At 42.0% G+C, this 20,795-nt stretch overlaps 1 protein-coding gene across 1 annotated transcript in view; it reads left to right on the top strand.

The window, feature by feature from the left end:
- Window positions 1-19,498, top strand: part of ASMT (acetylserotonin O-methyltransferase) — a 21,167-nt gene extending 1,669 nt beyond the window's left edge. The window contains exons 3-8 of the mRNA XM_015423075.1: window positions 6,550-6,679; window positions 9,633-9,701; window positions 11,209-11,327; window positions 12,601-12,741; window positions 15,061-15,183; window positions 19,287-19,498. Of these exons, the coding sequence (XP_015278561.1) occupies window positions 6,550-6,679; window positions 9,633-9,701; window positions 11,209-11,327; window positions 12,601-12,741; window positions 15,061-15,183; window positions 19,287-19,498 (794 nt within the window). The remainder of the gene's footprint in view (window positions 1-6,549; window positions 6,680-9,632; window positions 9,702-11,208; window positions 11,328-12,600; window positions 12,742-15,060; window positions 15,184-19,286) is intronic.
- Window positions 19,499-20,795: the final 1,297 nt, after the last annotated feature.

Raw genomic sequence — 20,795 nt, 5'->3', positions numbered from 1 at the left:
CAATAACTATTTTGGTGGTTTTGCAAGAATAAGGTCAGTCCTTTATATGCCTTCCTCTTCATTCGAATTTCAAATGGAACATCTTTCAAAATTCTGACCGTCTGCTCTCCAATCTTCATAGGCGTTGACGAAGACGCTCTCAATATTTGATCCCGAATTCTCTGTTTTGTAAACTTGACCACCACTTCTGCCGGCAAATTATTCATCTTTGTAAAGTTGGAATAGGCTCTGTAGACCAGATCCATTTCCTCGCTTATTTTATCCGCTTCCCAGCCGGTGAGTGGTGCCAAAGCTTCCGCTAAAATACTTCGGAGATCCTCTTTTTCCAATTCTTTTATGCCTTGAAATCGGAGAGTCAAATTTGATTTTTCCATTTGAAGCATCAATAACTTTTTATCTTGCATTTCTTGATGCTTTCCCATTTTATCCACCTTCTTCTTGACCTTTTGAGTATCTTCTGCTGAGACCAGACATTTCTGCGCGATTTCTTCAATTTTCTTAGCTGTATCATTCAACTGGATCTGCTGGTTACTGAGAACACTTTCCATGCTTGTCAACGTTTGATTTATTTTTTGCATTTGCTCCAGCAGAGGGCGCAAAAGCTCACTCTCCTGTTGAGTGACAGCCGGCTCCAAGGGGCAGGAGCCACCACCGGAAGTTCCTCCCAGCTTCTTTGCCGGCTTCTCCTGAAACTTTTTCTGCCCCGACATCTTTATTTTATTGTTTACTTTTTAAAAGTTCGTGCCGCGCAGCTAGCGGATGGATCTTCCTGCCTCTCTTAACAATTCACTAAAAGGTAACACCACTCTTTTAGAATTTCACTCCCCCCCTCTTCTCTCTGTTAAATCAGTCTCTGTTTAGTCGGGGGGACTTTCCCCCTCCTTCCCTGCGCTTTTTCACTGGGGGGGGATGCGCTTCACTCCTTTTTTCCCGTTTCCGACCGGCAACTCACAGTTTTAGCCGAATATCTTCTGTTCAAACGCTTTTCCGCTTCATCACTCGGTGACGTCCGGCGGCTCTGCTAGTCCCCGTATGGGACACTGCTGCGGCAAGGGGCATGGGGCGAGCCTCAATTTCTGACCTTCGGGCTGGGAAAGAGGCACATCCGCTGAGCGCCCCGGATCGGAGCCTCTCACTGAGGCTCCTTAGGGTCTCCGCTTGTGCGGATTCCCCCCCTTGGCCGCACGTGGGCGAATCACCTCCGGGAGCTTCCCAGAGTTGTGACCGCCATTCACAGAAGCCAGACCGGAAGCCACCAACCACTTTCTATCTTGGTCTCAGCATGCAAGCTGAAGTGGGCGATATCTGGTAGTTTCTTCAAAAAATTGAAGGTAGTATGGAAGAAGGATTGCCGTCCTTGGTACATACATTCATCCTGCTGTTACCTTTTGGTAAGCAAGTTTTAGAGGTTTCTGTATTTTTTCTGAAATAGGAAGGGCACGAAGTGGCGCATTCATGACAAATTTTGGCTGGTTCATGGTTTGCAAACTGAAGTTTCTGGCAGGTCAACTGGCATGAACTTTCCACGAACTTTCAAGCAGTTCATGGAGGTTCCTGCCAGTTGGTGAATGGATACATTTCCAGACAGTCTCCACTCAAACAAAATGTTTACCAAACTTCAAAGCAACAGAAGAAGCAGAGTCATCCAGCCTTGGCAAAACTCTTCGTCAGTTTCAAACTAGTCATGTCAAAGAGGCCCCCCCCCCGCCAGGTTCCTTTGTGTTCTCTTCCTATTTTCTTGCACAGAGCTTGCAAAATCCCACCCCTCTTGCTTGGATTTGTGACTCTGTACTTTGAGATCAGTCCTTCTAAGCTTGCAATGCCAGTGGTACTGGGTTCTGCTGAGCACTCTGTGATTGCACTGGTACTGCTGGGCAATTCTATACATTGTACTGGTTCTGCTAGGCTTGCAAAAATGCCCCCTCTTGCTTTGGTTGTGATTGAGCTGGAATTGCCACATTGGCACTGGGTTCTGCTAGGAACTAGCACATTACACTGGTTCTGCTGAACTTGCAACTTACCCACCCCTTGCTTGGACAGTGATTCTGCTGGGCTTGCAAAAATGCCCCCCTACCTTCAGTTTCTACTGCAGAGATTCTCTGGGACTTTGATTCTGTTTTGCTGGGCTTCTATTGCCCTTGCTTTTTTGCTGTTCCCCCCTCCATTGGAAACAATGGAGGATGGGGCACCTTCTTTGGGGGGGGGCATAACTCAGACCAGGGGTCATTTCGTAGAAAAAGAGCTAGGGGAACTCATTAGCATAACTCATTAGCATATGCCACACCCCCTGACATCACTGGAAGTGTGTCATAAGGCCACACACCCCGCCCCCAACGGTCCCGGCTGCCGGCACCGGCCTTGCAGCTCCACTGCTGAGCCCCATGAGGGGCCCGGCGGTGGACCTGCAAGGCCGGCGGGAGTGCAAGGAAGCCCCGCGAAGGCCCTCCCTGGGCCCAGGCAGGCAGGGGTGGGGAGAGGCAGGGAGGAAGCAACTTACCCTCCCTCTTCTCCTGCCTCCTCCTGGCTGAATGAGGGCCGGAAGCGGGGTGGCCGGAAGCAGGGGGCGGGGCTTCGTCATGTGCCCTGCCCTCCGTACCTCACCCGGGGGAACTGTGTTCCCCCGCGTTCCCCCCCGAAATGACCTCTGACTCAGACACTGTAAATCCAATCCTCACCAGATTTGGAAGCCAGGTAGAGGAGAGTCAGCCAGAGATTCCTTGTGAGTTTGGTGTCTCTAACATGCCAGGGGGACATTTTTTATTTTTATTTTATTTGTTTAATTTGTATCCCACCCTCCCCACCAAGGTATGCTCAAGGTATGATATATAAAAATATCAGTGAAATATATTAAAACACAGATTTAAGTAAAACCACAACATATAAAAGGAGCTGTGGTGGCTCAAGTTGTTAAGACGCTGAACTGCAGGCTGTGGAAGGTCAGTAGTTCAGCAGTTCGAGACCCGGGTGCCGCATGATGGAGTGAGCTCCCATCTCTAGTTCCAGCTCCTGCCATCCTAGCAGTTCGAAAGCAAGAAATGGCAAGTAGATAAATAGGTACCACTTCGGTGGGAAGGTAACAGCGTTCCGTGCGCCTTGGGGTTTAGTCATGCCGGCCACATGACCACGGAAACATCTTCGGACAGTGCTGGCTCTTCGGCTTTGAAACGGAGATGAGCACCGCAACCCTAGAGTCGGATTCAACTGGCTTTCGAGCAAGGGAACCTTTACCTTTATAACATATAAAATCATAGGTGCTAGGAACATAGGTATTAATAAATGATGGCGGCATTCTCTCTACATCCAGATAGTCAACTACCACCATCAGATTCTTGTCAGGCTGTTGGTTATTAAGTTGGTACTAATGTTGGGGCCAGGGCCACAGTATTGAAAGGCGGCACCCTAATCGAAAGCCTGCTGGAAGAGCTCCATTTTACCCGCCCTGCAGAACTATAAAAGGTCCCGCAGGACCCTAATGTAATCCAGAAGCTCATTCCACCAGTAAGGGGCCATCACAGAAAAGGCCTTGGCCCTCATCACGGCCAGCCTGGCTTCTTTAGGGCCTGGGAGGGTCAAACAATTTTGGGACCCCGATCTTAATGCTCTCTGGGGAACATGTGGGGAAAGGCGGTCCCTTAGGTAAGTAGGTCCCTGACCATTCTACTCCATCAAGAACCTCATGAACCAAACCATTTAGCTCTTAAAAGTTTGTGATGGTTTGTGGCTCATGTACTGAACGTGCCACAGACCATTAACTGAAATGCACCGCATATTCCCAGTTCATGCCCATCCCTATTCTCAAACCTGAATAACATGTTTGCCAGTTTGTATGTGTATGTACATGGTGGGAAATGATGCCTCTTCCAACCCACTTCTAGCTCTCTAAAAAGCATTTGTTTCCATCCTGGGTACAAAAAAACCATTTGGGTGCATGGAAGAGTATGTGTTCAAGGACACATGCCCTAGTGTTCTGCTTTTGTTCCCCCCCCCCAGTAGAATTTTTTTGTGCTGCCTCAAAATTCTTTTAAATTGCTAACTTTAAAAAGATAAATTTGAATGTAAGAGGACTATTGTTGGGAGGGGCTGTCTGTAAGGATCTTGGCACATGGCCCTCTGGATCATGGAGTATATCTTTTAGGTTCTACTTGACTATGTAGTTCATACCTTTCACTATTAAAGATGAGAGCATTTCACTCTGTCATGGAGATGTAGGCCTCATTAGATTTTTCAGGTGTATCATGACACTTATAAGTGAATCTCATGTTTGGATAAATGGGTAAAATGTTCTGCACAAGTGAGTTGTTCAGTGGACCTCCTGATTCTGGAACATTGTCACTCCAATGTCTGCATAAAGGACCCATCTAACATAGGATTTGCAATATATAAAAATTATTTATAGTAAATTCAAGTGAGTACAATATATCTTCCTTTCTTCATTCTCCTTGTTCTTTGGTCATGGTTCCATCAGGCATCTTATGGTGGATTCTGCATGTGTTGAAGTTGCCTGAATAATCCCTATTTTTAAAGAGATTCAGTATGGATTTGCTTTCCCTCATAACCCAATGTGATCAGAAAGCATAAGAATGAACCAAGGATGCGGAGAAAGCATTTGACAATGTTAACTGGACTTTTATGTTGGAGATGTTTCACATGTTAGATGCAGGAGAAAGCTTTATTACTATGATTCAAGCAATATATAGTGAACAAAAAGTGAAAGTTATGGTCAATGGAGAATTTTCAAATAATTTTGAGATCCAGAAAGGTACGAGGCAAGGATGTCCTTTATCCCCACTTTTGTTTATTATGGTACTGGAAGTTATGAATGAAGCCATCAGAAGAGAGAGTAAAATAACTGGACTTCAAGTAAAGAAAGAACACTTTAAAATACTAGCTTTTCCAGATGATGTGGCATTAATACTTGAAAACCCAATAGAAGCAGCGGGAGCTTTGATGGATAAGATTGAAGAGTATGGAGCAGTGGCGGGCTTCAAAATAAATGTAGAAAAAACTAAAATTATAACTAAGAACTTGGACGACAAACAAAAAGAAAAGTTACAAGACATCACAAGATGTCAGATTGTAAAAAACCCCTAAATATCTAGGAATTACGGTTACAAACAAATGCAGTACACTCTATAAAGACAACTATAGAGCACTGCTACAAAAAACTAAAAAAAGACTTAAGACAAATGGAAAAATCTGCAACTTTCCATGATGGGAAGAATCGCTACAATAAAAATGAACATTTTACCTAGATGGATGTTTTTATTTCAAAGTATTCCGGTATTACAAAATCAAAACTTGTTTAAAGATTTAGACCAGATGACATCCAAGTTTATATGGCAAGGGAAAAGGGCATGAATAAGATTGAAAATGCTACATGATGTAAAAGAAAGAGAGGGGTTTGGCGTACTGATTTGGTTACTGTATTATAGAGCTGCAGCATTAGTATGGATTAAAGAATGGATTACTTTAGAAGATAAGAGACTTTTAAAAATTGAGGGCCATGATTTACTGTTAGGATGGAATGCTTTCCTGAAAGGACACAAACACAAAGATTTTGTTTTACTTAAAACAAAAACATGCTTAAAACATTAGCTCTGTAAGATGCAAACCTACTTTTGATTTATTGACATTCACCACAGAAATCTCATGCTCAGAGTCTAGGACCCAGGTTAAAACATGAAATGGCTGAGTGATTAAGAGAGATATGATTGTATGGGCCCAGAATATAGGCCACAATATTAATTTAGAAGAGTGGGAGCAGATTTGGATGAAGAATATAAAATTAACTAATGCTGTGTCATATAAAGAGAACATGTATAAGATGTTTTATAGATGGTATATTACACCAGATAGATTAGCTAAACAAAATGTTAACTGCTCTGATAAATGCTGGAAATGTAAAAATAAGATTGGCTCTTTTTATCACACGTGGTGGCTATGTGATGTTACAAAGAGGTATTGGAGATGGATTAATGAGATAATGGAAAAAATAATAAGAACTAATATCCCGTTTACTCCAGAGATACTGTTATTGAATATATTTCCGAAATACTTTGATAAAGCAGATAGGTATTTGATAGTTCATATGTCGACAGCAAATATTGGAAAATAATGGAAATACCAATGAAACAAGAGTACGTGAACAAACTATTTGAAATGTCGGAAAATGACAAACTGACACTTGAGATGAGAGCCGGCACAGAATGGACTTTTCAAAAAACTTGGAAGATATTCTATGATTGGTATAATGTAAACGCAACTGATAAATAAATATAGTAATTTGAGAACACAGAAAAGATAAGCTTAGTAAAATAAATAATGAATTTAGAAATTTAATAAGCAGAAGAAGTGATAAAAGTCTCTTGTTATATGTTATATGTTGTTGGGGGTAGTTGGGTGTTGTTTTGTATGTATGTCTGTAGTATATAATGAAAAAATAATAAAAGTACTCGGGTACTTTAAAAAAAAAAAGCATGAAGCAAGGAGTCATAGATGTTGAACAGACGTTGTCACACAGTATATTGATTCTACTTCTTTCCTGTTTAGTGTTTTATGGAAACACAGAAATATCCCATCTCTGCCTCACAAAATCAAGTCCAAAGTCTCAGTATTATAATTTGATGTACTACTCCAAAACCATCTATCCGTGCTGGCACTACTTAACAGATGCTGTAAGGTAAGGAGTGAGGTGAAGGGTGTTTATGATGCCAACAGAAATGTCATGAAGTGCGCCTTATAACGAACTGCTGCACTTCTTTCATAAAGAATGGTGTTATGAGGCAAATCAGGGAAAATGAAGCTGTTGACTCTGAAGAGAAGTATACTGATATGCTTATGCTTTGTGTGTGATCACAATGTTGTTGCTATACTAATGCTTCTGCCTGTTTAATGTTTCACATCTTGTCCTTTGCCAGTATTTCAAAGCACAAAATTACTGCAGGGATGACGAAAACCACTTTATTAGGTTGTGCCTATCTGATGGTCCCAAGGGGGATATATAGTCATAACAACACTATTCGCAGAGCAGATCTCAGGGGGATGTTTGATGTTGCCCGTTGGTTCTGCTTCTTGTGTTGGAAGAAAAAAAATGTGAAAAACAATATGGTTCTAGTCTCTTTTATAGTGTGATTGCTTCTTTACTGTTAAAGTAACTATCAACGAGGGGAATAAGGCAATCAGACATAATCCTTCTTGAAAGTTATTTTGAAAAAGCCTCATCTGAAATGAATGTATTTCTTTAGTTAGTTAGTTATACCACGCATAAGGGCCCAAAGCAGCATACAACACCATTCTCCCTGCCTTCATTTTATTCTCAAAAACCACCATTTGAGGTATGTTATGCTGAACAGGAGGGACTTGCCCAAGGGCACCCAGTGAGCTCCCCTGGCAGAGTGAGGAAATGCATTCACTTCAAAGGGGGGGATTCAGAACCTGACTACTATGCCACCGTTGCTCTAAAAACAACCTGGTTAAATGATGAGATACAATAAAATAAGCAATTGCCGTTTTAAAAAGAACTTTTCAAATATATTGGGGTTACTTAGACCCCAGATAAGTATATGCCTCATTTCACATGAGGCATATAAAGCACACAGCATGTCCACGTTATTTATTAGGGCCTAACTACCATCCAAATTGGAGTTACACCCTCCTAAGCCAAGTGTCAATGGATTTAGAAGGGACCATATTTGCGGTAGTGAAATTCCCCACATTGATGTTTTTAAAAATGCACATTATGTGAAATTTTCCACAGTAGGTTAATCCTCACCAGGTGCAAACCCAAAGTTTTCTCCTTCTTACTTTGTAATTTTTGGAACTCGCTAAAACTGGGGATTCCAAAAACATGGGGTAAGAAGGAAACAACTTTTGCGCCTGGTGAGGAAAAATCTACTGTGGAAAACATCGCATAATGGACAGTTATTTTAAAACTGTCCGGGGAAATCCGGGGAATTTCACTACTGCAGAAATGGTCCCTTCTAAATCCATCACTACTGTGGAAATGGTTGGGTGTAACTCACCACAGGACATTTTCGAAGGTCATTAATTTATAGGGTCACCATAAAAAGGAGGCAACTTGACATCAGTTAACACACACACACACACAACTCTGCTTAGGACTGCACTTTTAAAACAGGGTGAAACCTTTGATGAAGAGCTGTAACAACTGTTTTCTGTTGATGCAGCACCTGATAACCTTTAGATGTTGATCAATATAGTCTACTTATTTTAGTTTTTAAAGTTTATTATATAAATATTTTCCATGCTTAAGAGGATTAAAGTCATGCATACATGGAGCCCCACTAAAAAACCAGTAACTGTGTATATCAGATTTTGATGGATATGGGTAAGTAGAAGAGGGAATTAATGGCAACCCCTCTGTTCCCCATTAAATACTTAATTGATTGGATTGACACTGTCATTGCTAAACATTATGAAGAATAAGTGTGTATTAATATCTGAAAGCATCCCTGGCCTGGGTAGTCCAGGCTCTCCCTGTTTTGTCAGATCTTGGAAGCTAAGAAGGGTCAGCCCTGGCTGGTATTTGGATGGGAGGGTCACCGTAAATCAGCTGTGACTTGACAGCAAAAAAACCAACAACAACACACACAAAAACCAACCTACAATATGTTCAATAATGAAAAATAGTTCATTTCACATGAAATATAGACAGATGTTACCACAAATATCTCAGGCGGGGGGGGGGGGCGCGGCTCCAGAAAAGTCTGTATATGCATTGTACTCATGGAAACTCTTAGGCAACACTGTCTCTTTTTATTTTATTTTCTTCATTTATACCTCACCCTTTTCCCCAGAGGAGACCCAAAGCAGTTTAAATAATTCTCCTCCATTTTATCCTCACAACAGCCCTGTGAGGTAGGTTAGGCTGAGAGAGTGTGACTCTCTCCTGTTGCTCCTGTAATGGGGGCTGATACCAAACTGTTTAGCTGTTACATCTAATGTAAGATTATTCTGAGAAGGAAATATAAATAATTGGCACTTGAAAAGTTAGACTGGTATTGTAATGTAATGTAATGGAAGATATAGTAAGAGAGATGGGAAAATATATAACAAAAACTGAGCTTTCAAAAGATCCAAAATGTATATTGTTAAGGCTCTTCCCAAGTAGTATTCCACTAACATATAGAAGCCAACAGATAGTCATTACAGCAAAAATTATTATAGTAAGATCATGGGAAAGAAAAAGATATTTAAATTTTAAAGACAGGATTAATAAGTCATGGCAAATTGTCTAAGTTAACAGAATTGGTGAGGCTGAGAAATTACAGAAACCCATGCTTTGATGAATGTTGGAAACCTTTTCCTGGTTAACAGAAATGAAGTTAAATTATATTTACATTTGTGCTGTTTTATGTGAAGAAGAAAAAGCAAAAAGTCTAAAAGGCTTGATGTAGTTTGTATTATTTAGATGTTTAAAAATTTTATATACATATGTTTTCTTTTATTTATATCATTATTTTCTTTAAAAATGTAACAGTGGTGATTTATTTGGGGAAAATGTACTATTAATGCGCTATAATGTAAAATGTAATTAAAAGTAACATTTTTTTTAAAAAAAGGAAGGTTAAGCTGGCAGATATCTGTCAAAATATATATTTTTTTAATTTAAGGGAAGGAAAAAACCAATCTGAGAGAGCATTTGGTGTTTCATCTAATGATATCTTTGAAGCACTTTACAGGTAAGGCTGCTGTGTCACAAGGTGGTGGATTGGGCTTTATGGTTATGTGAGAGGCAAGTGCTGACGGTGGTGGATCTTTCCCACATTTGACTTCCCATAAAACCTCTCTGAAGCCCTCAAAAAGGAACTGCGACTGCAAGAAATCCCTTGCACGTGGATTGCCTTATGTCTGTATGTTCTCATAGCATTAGACTCCTATGTGACTGCTCACATTTTAAAGAATTTTAAAGGTAAGAAACCACCACTAGCAAAGATGACACACAGGAAAACAGCATTTTGCAGATGACATAAGACGAATCTCGCATTCATTTCTGGCCCTGCCATGCATCTACTTTCCTCCCCTCTTCCAAAAAAATTACTTCATTTTTCCCCCCTCAGAATGATACATTTCCACTTTGACATGGTCATTCCTGTAATGGTTTAGAGGACTTTCAGTAATCTATGACAGAGCTGACACTAATGATGTTGTGGTTTTACATTTGCAAGCCGAGACAAGCCGAGGAAATACCAACTGAATCCCATTGGTTGCTGGTAGGCAGTCCCGCCCCAATGATGTATGTGCCCATAGTTAAGGATAATAAACTATGTAAGCTGCTCAGAGACCCCGTGGGAGGGGTTCGAGCGGGATATAAGCTGAATGTAAAAAAAAAAAAGTGTCAAAAAAGTTTAGTCAACTAATATAACATCTCTCTGATCTGACTGGAACCAGGACTTCCAATTCAATAAAATTAAGTAACCATATTGTTCTTATATTTAGGTTCTTGCCATTGACTATACCTAGTGAGAGATATAAATGTGATAGCACTGGTTGGGAACAGTGACCCTAATGCTATTAAGTTTAACATTTATGTAAATAGGGAGTTGCCCCCAAAGACCAACACAACCTCATTTAACTTTAGAAGGAGTGACTTCTCTCAAAGAGGGCACTTGTGAAGAAGAAACTGAAGGGAAAGGTAAGGCAGGTAAAATCCCTTCAGGAATCTTGGAGACTGAAAGGAAAGGTAAGGCAGGTAAAATCCCTTCAGGAATCTTGGAGACTATTTAAAACTACAATCCTAGAAGCTCACATAAAATGCATACCACAGGTTAGAAAAGGTACAAAAAGGTATTTAAAAAGGCCTACACGGTTAACAAACAAAGTAATGGAAGAACTAAAAGGTAAGAAGGATTCCTTTAAGCGATGGAAGACTAGTCTGAGTGAAGTTAATAAAGGGAGCACAGGCTTTGGCAAATAAAATGCAAGTCAGTGATAAAACAGGCAAAAAGGGGCTATGAGGAACATATTACAAAAAACATAAAGACCAATAATAAAAACTTCTTCAAATACATTAGTAGCAGGAAACCAGCCAGGGAGGCAGTGGGACTCTTGGATGACCAAGGAGTAAAAGAATTACTAAAGGATGATAAGGAAATGGCAGAGAAGCTGAATGCTCTGTGTCTTTACCTAACGTTAGACCTTGTGGATGTATGCCATAAACTTATTGCAAATATAACTTGGAATGTTTAGATCAGAGGAAGAAATGATAAAATTCATGTCTGGCTTGAACGCAATTTGGAGCATTTGCGGCAAAGATGTGATAGCAGCATTTGATCTTGCTCCATTCACTATGATTTATGACCTTGGAGGTAAGTTCCTTCCGAATTTTCAGTTACCTTCATTTCTTAGATAAGGAGAGATTTGCTGTGAACTCAACTCCACACCCTCAGGTTCCTCACCCTGCCCCATCAAGAGTGCAATTTAAGTATTTTCCTGGCCATGCAGAAGCTCCTTATCCGTGTGTCATAGAATCTAACTGTAAAAATGTACTATTTCATTGGACATAATTGTAACAATACATACTTCAGTTCTGTTTTTTATCAAGGTTTTTTTTTTAGATCAACATATTGAATAAATACAATTGTGTTATAAATATAGCAAAAAGAGCAGAATTTGGGGCTGGGTGTGGTTCCAGAAGTGTACCTATTGACTATAACCTTTAGGCAAGGCACTTAATATCTCATCTTTTTTTTTTATAAATATTTATTTTTAATTGTTTTACACAAATTTTACATATTATCCTTTAACCATGCTTTTACATAGTAGTTTTTCCCCTCCTCCCTCCCCCTCCCCCCTATGCTATCCCAGTTCTTTAGTCCTTAATATCTCATCTATCAAAACTTCGGGATGTGATACTCTTATGGAGTAGATGCAGATTATATAGATCCATTACTGCTCGCTCTAAAGCAGTGATCCCCCAACATGTTGACCGTGTGTCTCTGGTGCCCACTTCCTCCTTCCCTAAATAATCTCTTCCCCCAAGCAAAGAGCTTATCATGGCTTTCCCTTTCTTCTTTGGAGCAGGAGGTGCTTCAGAAGACCCTAGGGGGAAATCATCTTTGTGTCTTCAGAAAGCATACATTCAGAAATCTTTGTCTCCCGCACAGGAAGATCCTTGGGTTAGAACTTCCCAACATTTTGTGACTGGTGCTCTGCTCTCATGGTGTTCATGCTGTGTTTGCTATACATCCCACTCCAAGCAGGTGTTTCATGGTCACACTCAATACACATTCTAAAAATCTAAGACGTACCCACAACTTCAACAAAGTTGGGTACTACTGCTCTAATGTGTCAAGTTGACATTTTCCTGGTAGACTGGGACATTCATATTTCTGGTGAAATATTCAAAGAAGTTTATCTCCCTTGCATCAGTTTGACAAATGCTTGGTAGTGGCCTGTTTTGCTGTGTGAGTGCCCCATGGGACGTTACATTGGTCACATAAAAAAACACAAGTTCTTCACGCATTCTCTGCTGATGCTAATTGGTTCATCAAAATCCCAAAGGAGCTTCATAGCAGCATATAGTGCCCTGCAGTATGATGTTTGAAGGTCTGAATTTAATTTGTACTTTTCTCTGAAAAGGTGGGGCTGGTGCCTTGGCTCAGGAGTGTGTGTCATTGTATCCAAATTGTACAGTCACCATTTTTGACCTACCTAAAGTGGTACAAACAGCAAAGAAGCATTTTGTGTCTTCAGAGGAAAGCCGGATCAATTTTCATGAAGGTAAACTTGGGGTGCAATCCTAACAACACTTTCCTAGAAGTAAGCCCCCCTGAATAAGATGGAGGTTGCATACAAATACACATGCTTAGCATTGCTCTCTTAGGTCGAATCCACATGTGTGTTTCTTGCTGGTTTCCTGACATTTTCGCTCCCATCCCCCAACAAACTGTCTCCATTTGCATCTGGTTTCATGCTGGCAGTGCACCAGTATAAAAATCAGTGTCTGCATATGTTTCCTGCCCTCTGGTAGTGACTCCATTGTCATAGCCACTCTGCACTGGTTTAAATGAATGCTGTTCTTTGCTGCTCTGACCCATCCTTTCTGGTTTGGTTGTGCTGTCAACCTAATGCAGACATTTTTGAGCCATTGCTCCGCTAATTCTTAAATAATTCTAACAGGGTGCGCACAAAAAACTAGGCGGTAACTCGTGGTTCGATTCCAACAGTACTCTTTTCTCTTTTTACTAGCTAGCCCCCCAAAATTTTTAAAATTTTTTACCTTGTTTTGAACCTTTTATTTCTTGACCAGCTTTACAGACCAACTGAACATTTTTAAGTTCACTACTGGTGCGGTAAGAGCTTGTATTTATCTCAAAATGTTTAAATCCAGAAATGGCGTTTCTAATTTTATTCCCGCTTGGCTCTATTTCCTCATAGCTATGTACCAGCCATCAAATCTTATCTTCCAAAACTTATCTATCCACTTTCAAACCATTTATTTTCTTGACACCCCCCCCCCGCTTTATGGGACATGTTTAAGTTCACCGGGGGGGGGAGGATTTACTTCAAGCTGTAGGAGGCACACTCAGCAGTAAAACATAAGACCTTGTGTTTAGCTCAGTGGGTAAATTCCTGCCGTGTAAATCAGGGCATTGTTGGTTTGATTCCTGCATGGCTGCTTTTACTCATCACTATGTACCAGTCCTCAAAAATTTTTATTTTAAATTTATCTGTTTATTAAATTTATAATCACTGAATATGACTGGGCAATGCACAGTCAGCAGCTTTTTCAACTAAGAGCTTGCATTGTAATTCCTGCCTTGTAGTCATGGCGTTTCTCATTTTTAAGTTCACAGGGGTAAGAATGACAGACCCTAGGAGTAACAGAAGTGTTCTGGGAATGGAATGACAGGCTTCGGAGTGGAATGACAGCCCCTGGGGGTAGCATCAGTCTTCTGGGACTGGAATAACAGGCCCTAGAGTGGAATGACAGCCCCTCAGGGTAGCAGTTGTGTTCTGGGAGTGGAATGACAGGCCCAATGGTGGAGTGATATCCCCTTGGAGTAAGAGGAGTGTCCTGGAATTGGAATGCCAGGCCTATCATTACAGTCCCAGGACACATCTCCTTTGATACACTTCCTTGAAGTCTTAAATATTTGTTAAAGTCAAGACTGTAGAAAAAGTATATCCACTTCTGATGGCAATTACCTGTGCCAGGTCATGTTCCTCATTACCCCCTGAATCAAAAGAAGGAGCATGCATGCCCACCTATCGCAGCAGACCATTTTCACTGCTTAAGAAACAAGCCCGCAGACATGGCTTGACTCTTTGGCATGGGAAGCAGCTGGTACAACATGCCTTTGTATATGCAGTTCTTCCTATTGCATGTTTGTGTCTTCTTCAGGCCCCATCTTGGGAGTTTAAGAGTAAACAGAACATGAAATGCATAATGTTTGAATCTTTCTGCTAAAAATTAATCACAAGAAAGGCAGTCCATGTATAGCCTACAACGGAAAGAACTCGTGGCTTTCTTTTTGTGAAAAGTAACCGTTCCTTTCTTCACACATTCTAGTGCCTGGCAAACTGAATACTTGTGGCTTAGAAATGGCAGTTTTAATGACTGTTGTTAGATCGCGCTAACAAAGGACTCTTAGAGTGATTCAGCTAGTGATTCAGCTTTATTGGAAGTAACGAACAAGCACTCAACTCAGTAAGAAACCAGAACAACAAACTGTGGGAGCTATGCTCCTTTTAAACATAACCGGGCTAATGTAGCCACGCCTATTTACAAATAACAACCAATGAGATTGCTCAGTTAAGGACCAATAGGAATCTTTCCCTCCCAGGGAATAGTACTGTTCTGATTGGTCGCTGTTACAAAGCGACCAATAGGAAGTTCGGTCAGAGGAGCCCTGGCTTGGCTCGAAGCTTAACATGGGAGTCTAATGAGGTGATTCATGTAATCATTCTAATACATTACAACTGTGGTATTAAGAAAGCAAAACCAGTGAATCTCTTTGTTCTTAGCTAGTTTGGTTTCATTTTATACTTTCTTGTTTCCTTTAATCAGAAATCTCTCCCCTCCTTTTTTTGGGACAGGAGATTTTTTTAAAGACTCAATTCCTGAGGCAGACCTGTATATTTTAGCGAGGATCCTCCATGACTGGACAGATGAGAAATGTGTGCAGCTTCTCGCAAAAGTGCAGAAAGCTTGCAAAATGGGTAGGTATTTGTATGCTATCAGTAAATGCCCGACTAACTCAACTTCCTGAAAAGTAGGAAAAGACATAAGGAAACAGGAGCGGAGGAGAGGGGACTTCTCTTTCCTTATCTCGTCTTCAGCAGTCAGTTGTCCCCGGAGGCTGAGCTGAATTACAGCAGGACTGATTAACCACTGGAGAAGAAGTAAGATAAGCAGAGGAGACAAACAATGGGCAAACAGAGAAAACAGTTCCTGCTTTATTCCACCAGGTTCCTGCTTTTCTAGATTCCACTCAAGCATTCACTGGTTTCCAGGGGAGTGGCAGAATTGACAAAGTTAGGTCCTGCCTTGTCCTTGAATGTAATGTGTAACTCAAACCTACGGCCCGTGGGCCTGCCCAGGCCTTTAATCCGGCCCGGGAGTGGGGCTGTCTTCTCTCTCCCTCCCCTGCCCATCCTTGCTGTTCTGAGCTCGAGCTGCCTTAGAGTAAAAAGAGCAGAAGGTGGGGCTGCCTCTGAGAGCAGGAAGCACAAGGCAGGGCTGCCAAACCTCCCAGCCACTGATCTGGGCCTCCGTAGTCCTCCTCACAGGTATGAGCTGGGGGGTCCTGCTGTGATTCTTGTGCTTTTTTATTTGAAAAAAAAAGTTTGCAAAATTCCACTATTCCCCCACCTTTCCAATTTAGGGGTTTTAAGGGTGCGGGGTGGTGGTGGTGGTTGGTACCAGCCAGGATTAAAATGTAGAGTTCTGCAAACTCAAGGGATTCCAGTTTTTCAGAAAAATATTAGTTTTAACACACACCCTCCTAATGTAGAGCTCCAAAGGAATGATGGCACAACAAGTGCTGAAGAGGATACCCAAAATTATCATCTCAACCCACCCTGTAAAAAAACCCCGAGACCCTGGAGAGCCACTGCCACTCTGAGTAGAGCTGGAAAGGGGGAGGAGGAGTTTGCAATGCTCAGCCATTTCATGTTCTTCCCCTGGGTCCTTGGCTCAGACCATTTATATTTGTAGTTTATATTTTAAGGGGAGGGGAAAGGTTTGGCACTAACTACGGTTAAAATATAGAGTTCAGCAAACTCAAAGAACTTGAGTTTTGCAGAGAAATATTAGTTTTAACACACGCACCCTCCTAATGTGGGGCTCCAATGCAATAGCTGCTATAATATCTTTAATTGTGCATGTGTCCTTTATAAAGTCTATATTTCTGCTACCTGGCATTACATTTTATGACAAACATGGCCTGGCCTGCCCCTACAAAGTCCAATTTATGTCAAATCCGGCCCTTTTAACAAATGAGTTCGACACCCCTGGTGTAACCAGATAAGAAAATTAAAGATTTCCTTCCTACCCCCAATGCCTGTTCAGTAGTGATGAGAATTAACCTAAAGAGTTATTTATATAAGTGATTTCTAATTTCTATGTCTGTAGTATGCAAGGGCATATGTTTAAAAAGACCGACAGCTATAATTATTAAAGAAAATTATTCCAGTACTTCCAAATCATGGTTTAAATTTTATTTATTTATTTAAAACATTTATTATTCCTTATAGAGCTCAAGCTAGCTTACAGTATAGATAACATACATAAAATAAAATACATAAAATCTAAAATTTAAAATCACAGTCGAGGACTGCTAGTAAACTCAACCAAATGAGGTTTCAAATAAAACCATCAACAACTGTTTCCTACTGATCAAAAGTGTTCTGTCCAGGCACACCTCCCTGACCAGTAGGGTTGTCAGGTCCTTCTGGGCAGCTGCTGGGGGATGGGGAGTGGGCTTAACCAGAGCAGGGAGTCTCACCCAATGTTTCAGCTGCGTCCCTGACAAGACTTCCAACATGACCCAGAAATGACATAGGTATGTCGGGGACATTGGGGCGACGCTCTGGTTTTGGAGCAAAAACTCTATGGTAGAATTGCCCCGACGTGCCTAAGTCACTTCTGGGTCACATTGAAGTCACATCAAGGACATTGCTAAAATGTGGGGTGAGACTCCCCCCTTTTTTTGGCAGTAAGTCCCCCCTACCAGCCAGCTGATCAGCAGCAGAGAGGCGGGGCCTGGGAGTGGGGCCCTCACCCCAATGGGGGGGATTGGCATCGCTACTGGGCATGTTGTTTCATAATCATGGAGCTGCCACTGAAGATTCCCTCTCTTGTGTACCCACCAAACAATCCTCTTTGATTGATGGGACAGTCAGGAGGGCCTCTTAATTCCCGATCAGAAACACATGGGAGAAGACAGTCCTTCAGATAGCTGAGTCCCAAGTCGTATTGGGTTTTATGGGTCAAAACTAACACCATTGTTTTGTGCAGATTATTTCTGGCAGTTTAGTGGCTACTTAACCAAATCCAGTGCTAGAAGCCGCTGATAGTTTTCCCCGCACAGACTGTCCCTAAGAAGAAACCTTTATGAGGCAGGGTTTCAAAATACTAAAACAGCAGTGATGAGCACCTGTCCCTTGCACGTGGTGATATACTAACTTCCCAGGGTGCTTGTAAACAGTCAGCATTGATGGCTTTGCATCTGGTCCTACACTCAGCTGAGATCATGCAAGAGACTACAGGGTCATGGGGCTGGATCCAGCCAGCTTTTTCACTATCTCTTACCTAATTCCCCTCCTTACTCCAGCAGGCCCCACGATCCCCAGCATAGGCTCTTTGGTGGTCAAAAGGAATCCTCTCCTCTCTTTTCTCTAGAATAAAAGCTGGTTGTCTCCAACCCATAATCTTTTATGGTGGGAGTGGGGGGGGGAGAATCAACTCACTCAAATTGGTTTGATTTGCCTTTTGCTGAAGATTTCCACCATGAACCAGATTTCTTGCTTTTTCACCATTCCTTTTGACACTGTTTAATGTTTAAACTTCTTTCCAGCATTGGAACATTAATGGATTGCCTGACTTTCTTGGAATCATAGGGACTGAGTAAAAATGTTCAACATCCAAAGTGCCTTGAAACTAGTTCTGCGTGCCCAAGGGGATTTTGGGCTTCCATTTGTCACAGATGTGGTCCTAGGGTTGCCAAACCCCCTGGTTTGCCAGGGGTCCCCCATTTTGGGGGGGTTCTACCCGCCACCGGCCAGATGGCCAGTGGGGGAAGCCCCACCCCCAACACCCACAGCCACTTCTCTCTCTCCCTTTAAGTGTGTGGAACCCATGTTTCCTCCCAAGCCTGTGTTTCCTCCCAAGCCCAATCTCCGCTTGAGATCAGGCTTGCAGGGAAATGCCAGCTTCGTGCATTTAAAGGGGAAACGCAGCTGCTCCTAAAGGGGAAACGCCGGCTCCTGCTCTTAAAGGGAAAACACCGGCTCCTTTAAGTGCAGGGAACTGCCGTTTCTGGAGATCAGGCACGCGGGCGGGGGGGGGGGCGGATGTCCCCAATGTGATGTCATCATGTCGGGGGTGCCTTGCTCCCTCCAGGAACGCCCCCAAAGTCCCCCGCTAGGGGTGGAAGATGGACTTGGCAACCCTATGTGGTCCCCATTCCATATGACAATTTTTTAACCCTGAAGACTTGAAGGATATCAAGTTGCCTTATAGTCAGACCGACCATTGGTCCATTTAGTATGGTACTATTTGCTCTGATTGGCAGCAGCTCTCCAGTGTCTCAAGTTGAGACAGGTCTTTGCCATGGAGAGCCTTAAAATGGAGATCAGCAACTGAACCTGGGGCCTTTTGCACATGAAGTGTCTGCCACTGAGCCACAGAAAATGCATGTCATAGGGTATTCATCCCACTGGAGCAAAGATATTCATCCCACTACACATGTTACAGGCCTCTTAGATAAATAAGTAAACTTCCTGTCACATTTCTATCATGCATTTCCTTCAAGGAGCTCACACACATTAGCATACACAGTTCTGTCCACCTCCATTTTATCCTCACAACAGTCAGTTGGGCTGTGACTGGTTGATGAGCTTCATGGCTGAATAGAGATTTTTTTTTCTAATTAATTTTTATTGGTATATTGAATACAGAGTATATCCGAATAATACATGTTACATATTACACTGAATAGAGATTTGAACCAGGTTCTCTAGACTTTGTCTAGTACTTTAACAACTGCAACACTGGACTCAATTTTAAAATTCTGGCTTTATGCATTGTGTGTCCCAACTAGGTGGTGGGGTGTTACTGGTTGAAACGCTCCTGAACGAAGACAAAAGTGGGCCCCTTGAAAGCCAGCTCTACTCCCTCAATATGCTTGTTCAGACTGAAGGAAAAGAACGGACCTCCACAGAATACAGCACACTCCTTGCAGCAGCTGGTTTCAAGGAGATCGAAATAAAGAAAACTGGAAAACTCTACGATGCCATTTTAGGAAGAAAATGATGTATTATATTTATGTGGTAATGAAGTAAGAGTAGTAGAAGTTGATTCAGCAGCAGCTATGTACTCACTGTTCAGGACAGAAATACAATAGATTGTGATGGTTTAGTTACAGTGTACAGTAAAACCTATTTGGCCTTTTCTATTTAAATTCTCCCCGTAAGCATGCCTTACAAATCCACATAGCATGTGTTTGTAAATGACTATCCTGTTTGTAAGCCTGAGCAGCTGTAATGTGTTGAACTATTATAAAACATTTTAAATGCCAAGGGCAAGAGATCAGTCCCAGAGTGATAAAAAACGGTTCAGCTGAAGTGAAAGAAATGAAAGACCAATGTGTAGTAGGCGGGGCGGGGGGATCTTTCATACAAGCTTTAAATGGCAGGCTGAGACAGACTGGGGAAGATAAGAGCCAGAGTTCTGATAAGGCAAGACAGAATTTAGGCAGGAATTAGTGTTCTTGTGGGGGAAATATCACCCATTTATTGTGAATAAAATTACATGGTTTCTCATTATTGTGTAGTGGGTTAGCTGCATGGAAGACCCGCTGAGGCACGCATGATATCCTGCACGCATTACTGCTACGCAACAAAGACAAAGACAAACGGCCGACTGGCCAACTATATACATACCTGGGGATACACCCCCAGGTCCCGTTGGTGGGTTTAAATCTCCCGCCACGATCCTATTGGTCCCCCAGTGGAGAGACCAGGAGCCTAGGCCCCATTGTTCTTCCAGAGTCAAGCTCTGAGGCATTCGCTGGCCCCTGGTGGCGGTCAGCAGACACAACACTCATTTTGATAGAATATATCCTTGTACACGTTTATTGTGCCCTTCTTTATGTAGCTGGGATCAGCGAGCCCAGTTGAGCAGTTGTCTGTAATGTTTGGTGAAAGCAGCTCAACTGCCTCAACCTCAACCCAAAGTTAGTGTCAATGCAATCCTAAGTAGAGTTACTCTAACTAGGAATGCACTGTATATCTTCTCTATGATGTCTCTGTATCTTGTTCATAGATTCAGGTGGGTAGCCATGTTGGTCTGAAACAGCAGAACAAAGTCTGAGTCCAGTGGCACCTTTAAGACAACAAAGTTTTAGCCTGGGTATAAGCTTTCGTGTGCAAGCACACTTCCTTAGATACATTGAAACAGAAATCATGAACATTACACATAGGTAGAGAGTGAGAAGGGTGTTGCCAGGAAGGGCCAATTAGAGTCAAGATGTACAAGTAACTGAGCAGTTAATATAGCTACGCTAAGATCCCCTGTTGAATCACAACAATCACAAAACTGAGAAATCTGT

This window comes from Gekko japonicus, unplaced genomic scaffold, assembly GCF_001447785.1.
Source record: "Gekko japonicus isolate JY-2015 unplaced genomic scaffold, Gekko_japonicus_V1.1 scaffold334, whole genome shotgun sequence".
Taxonomy (NCBI): Eukaryota; Metazoa; Chordata; class Lepidosauria; order Squamata; family Gekkonidae; genus Gekko; species Gekko japonicus.
This window is presented reverse-complemented; position numbering and strand designations above follow the sequence as displayed.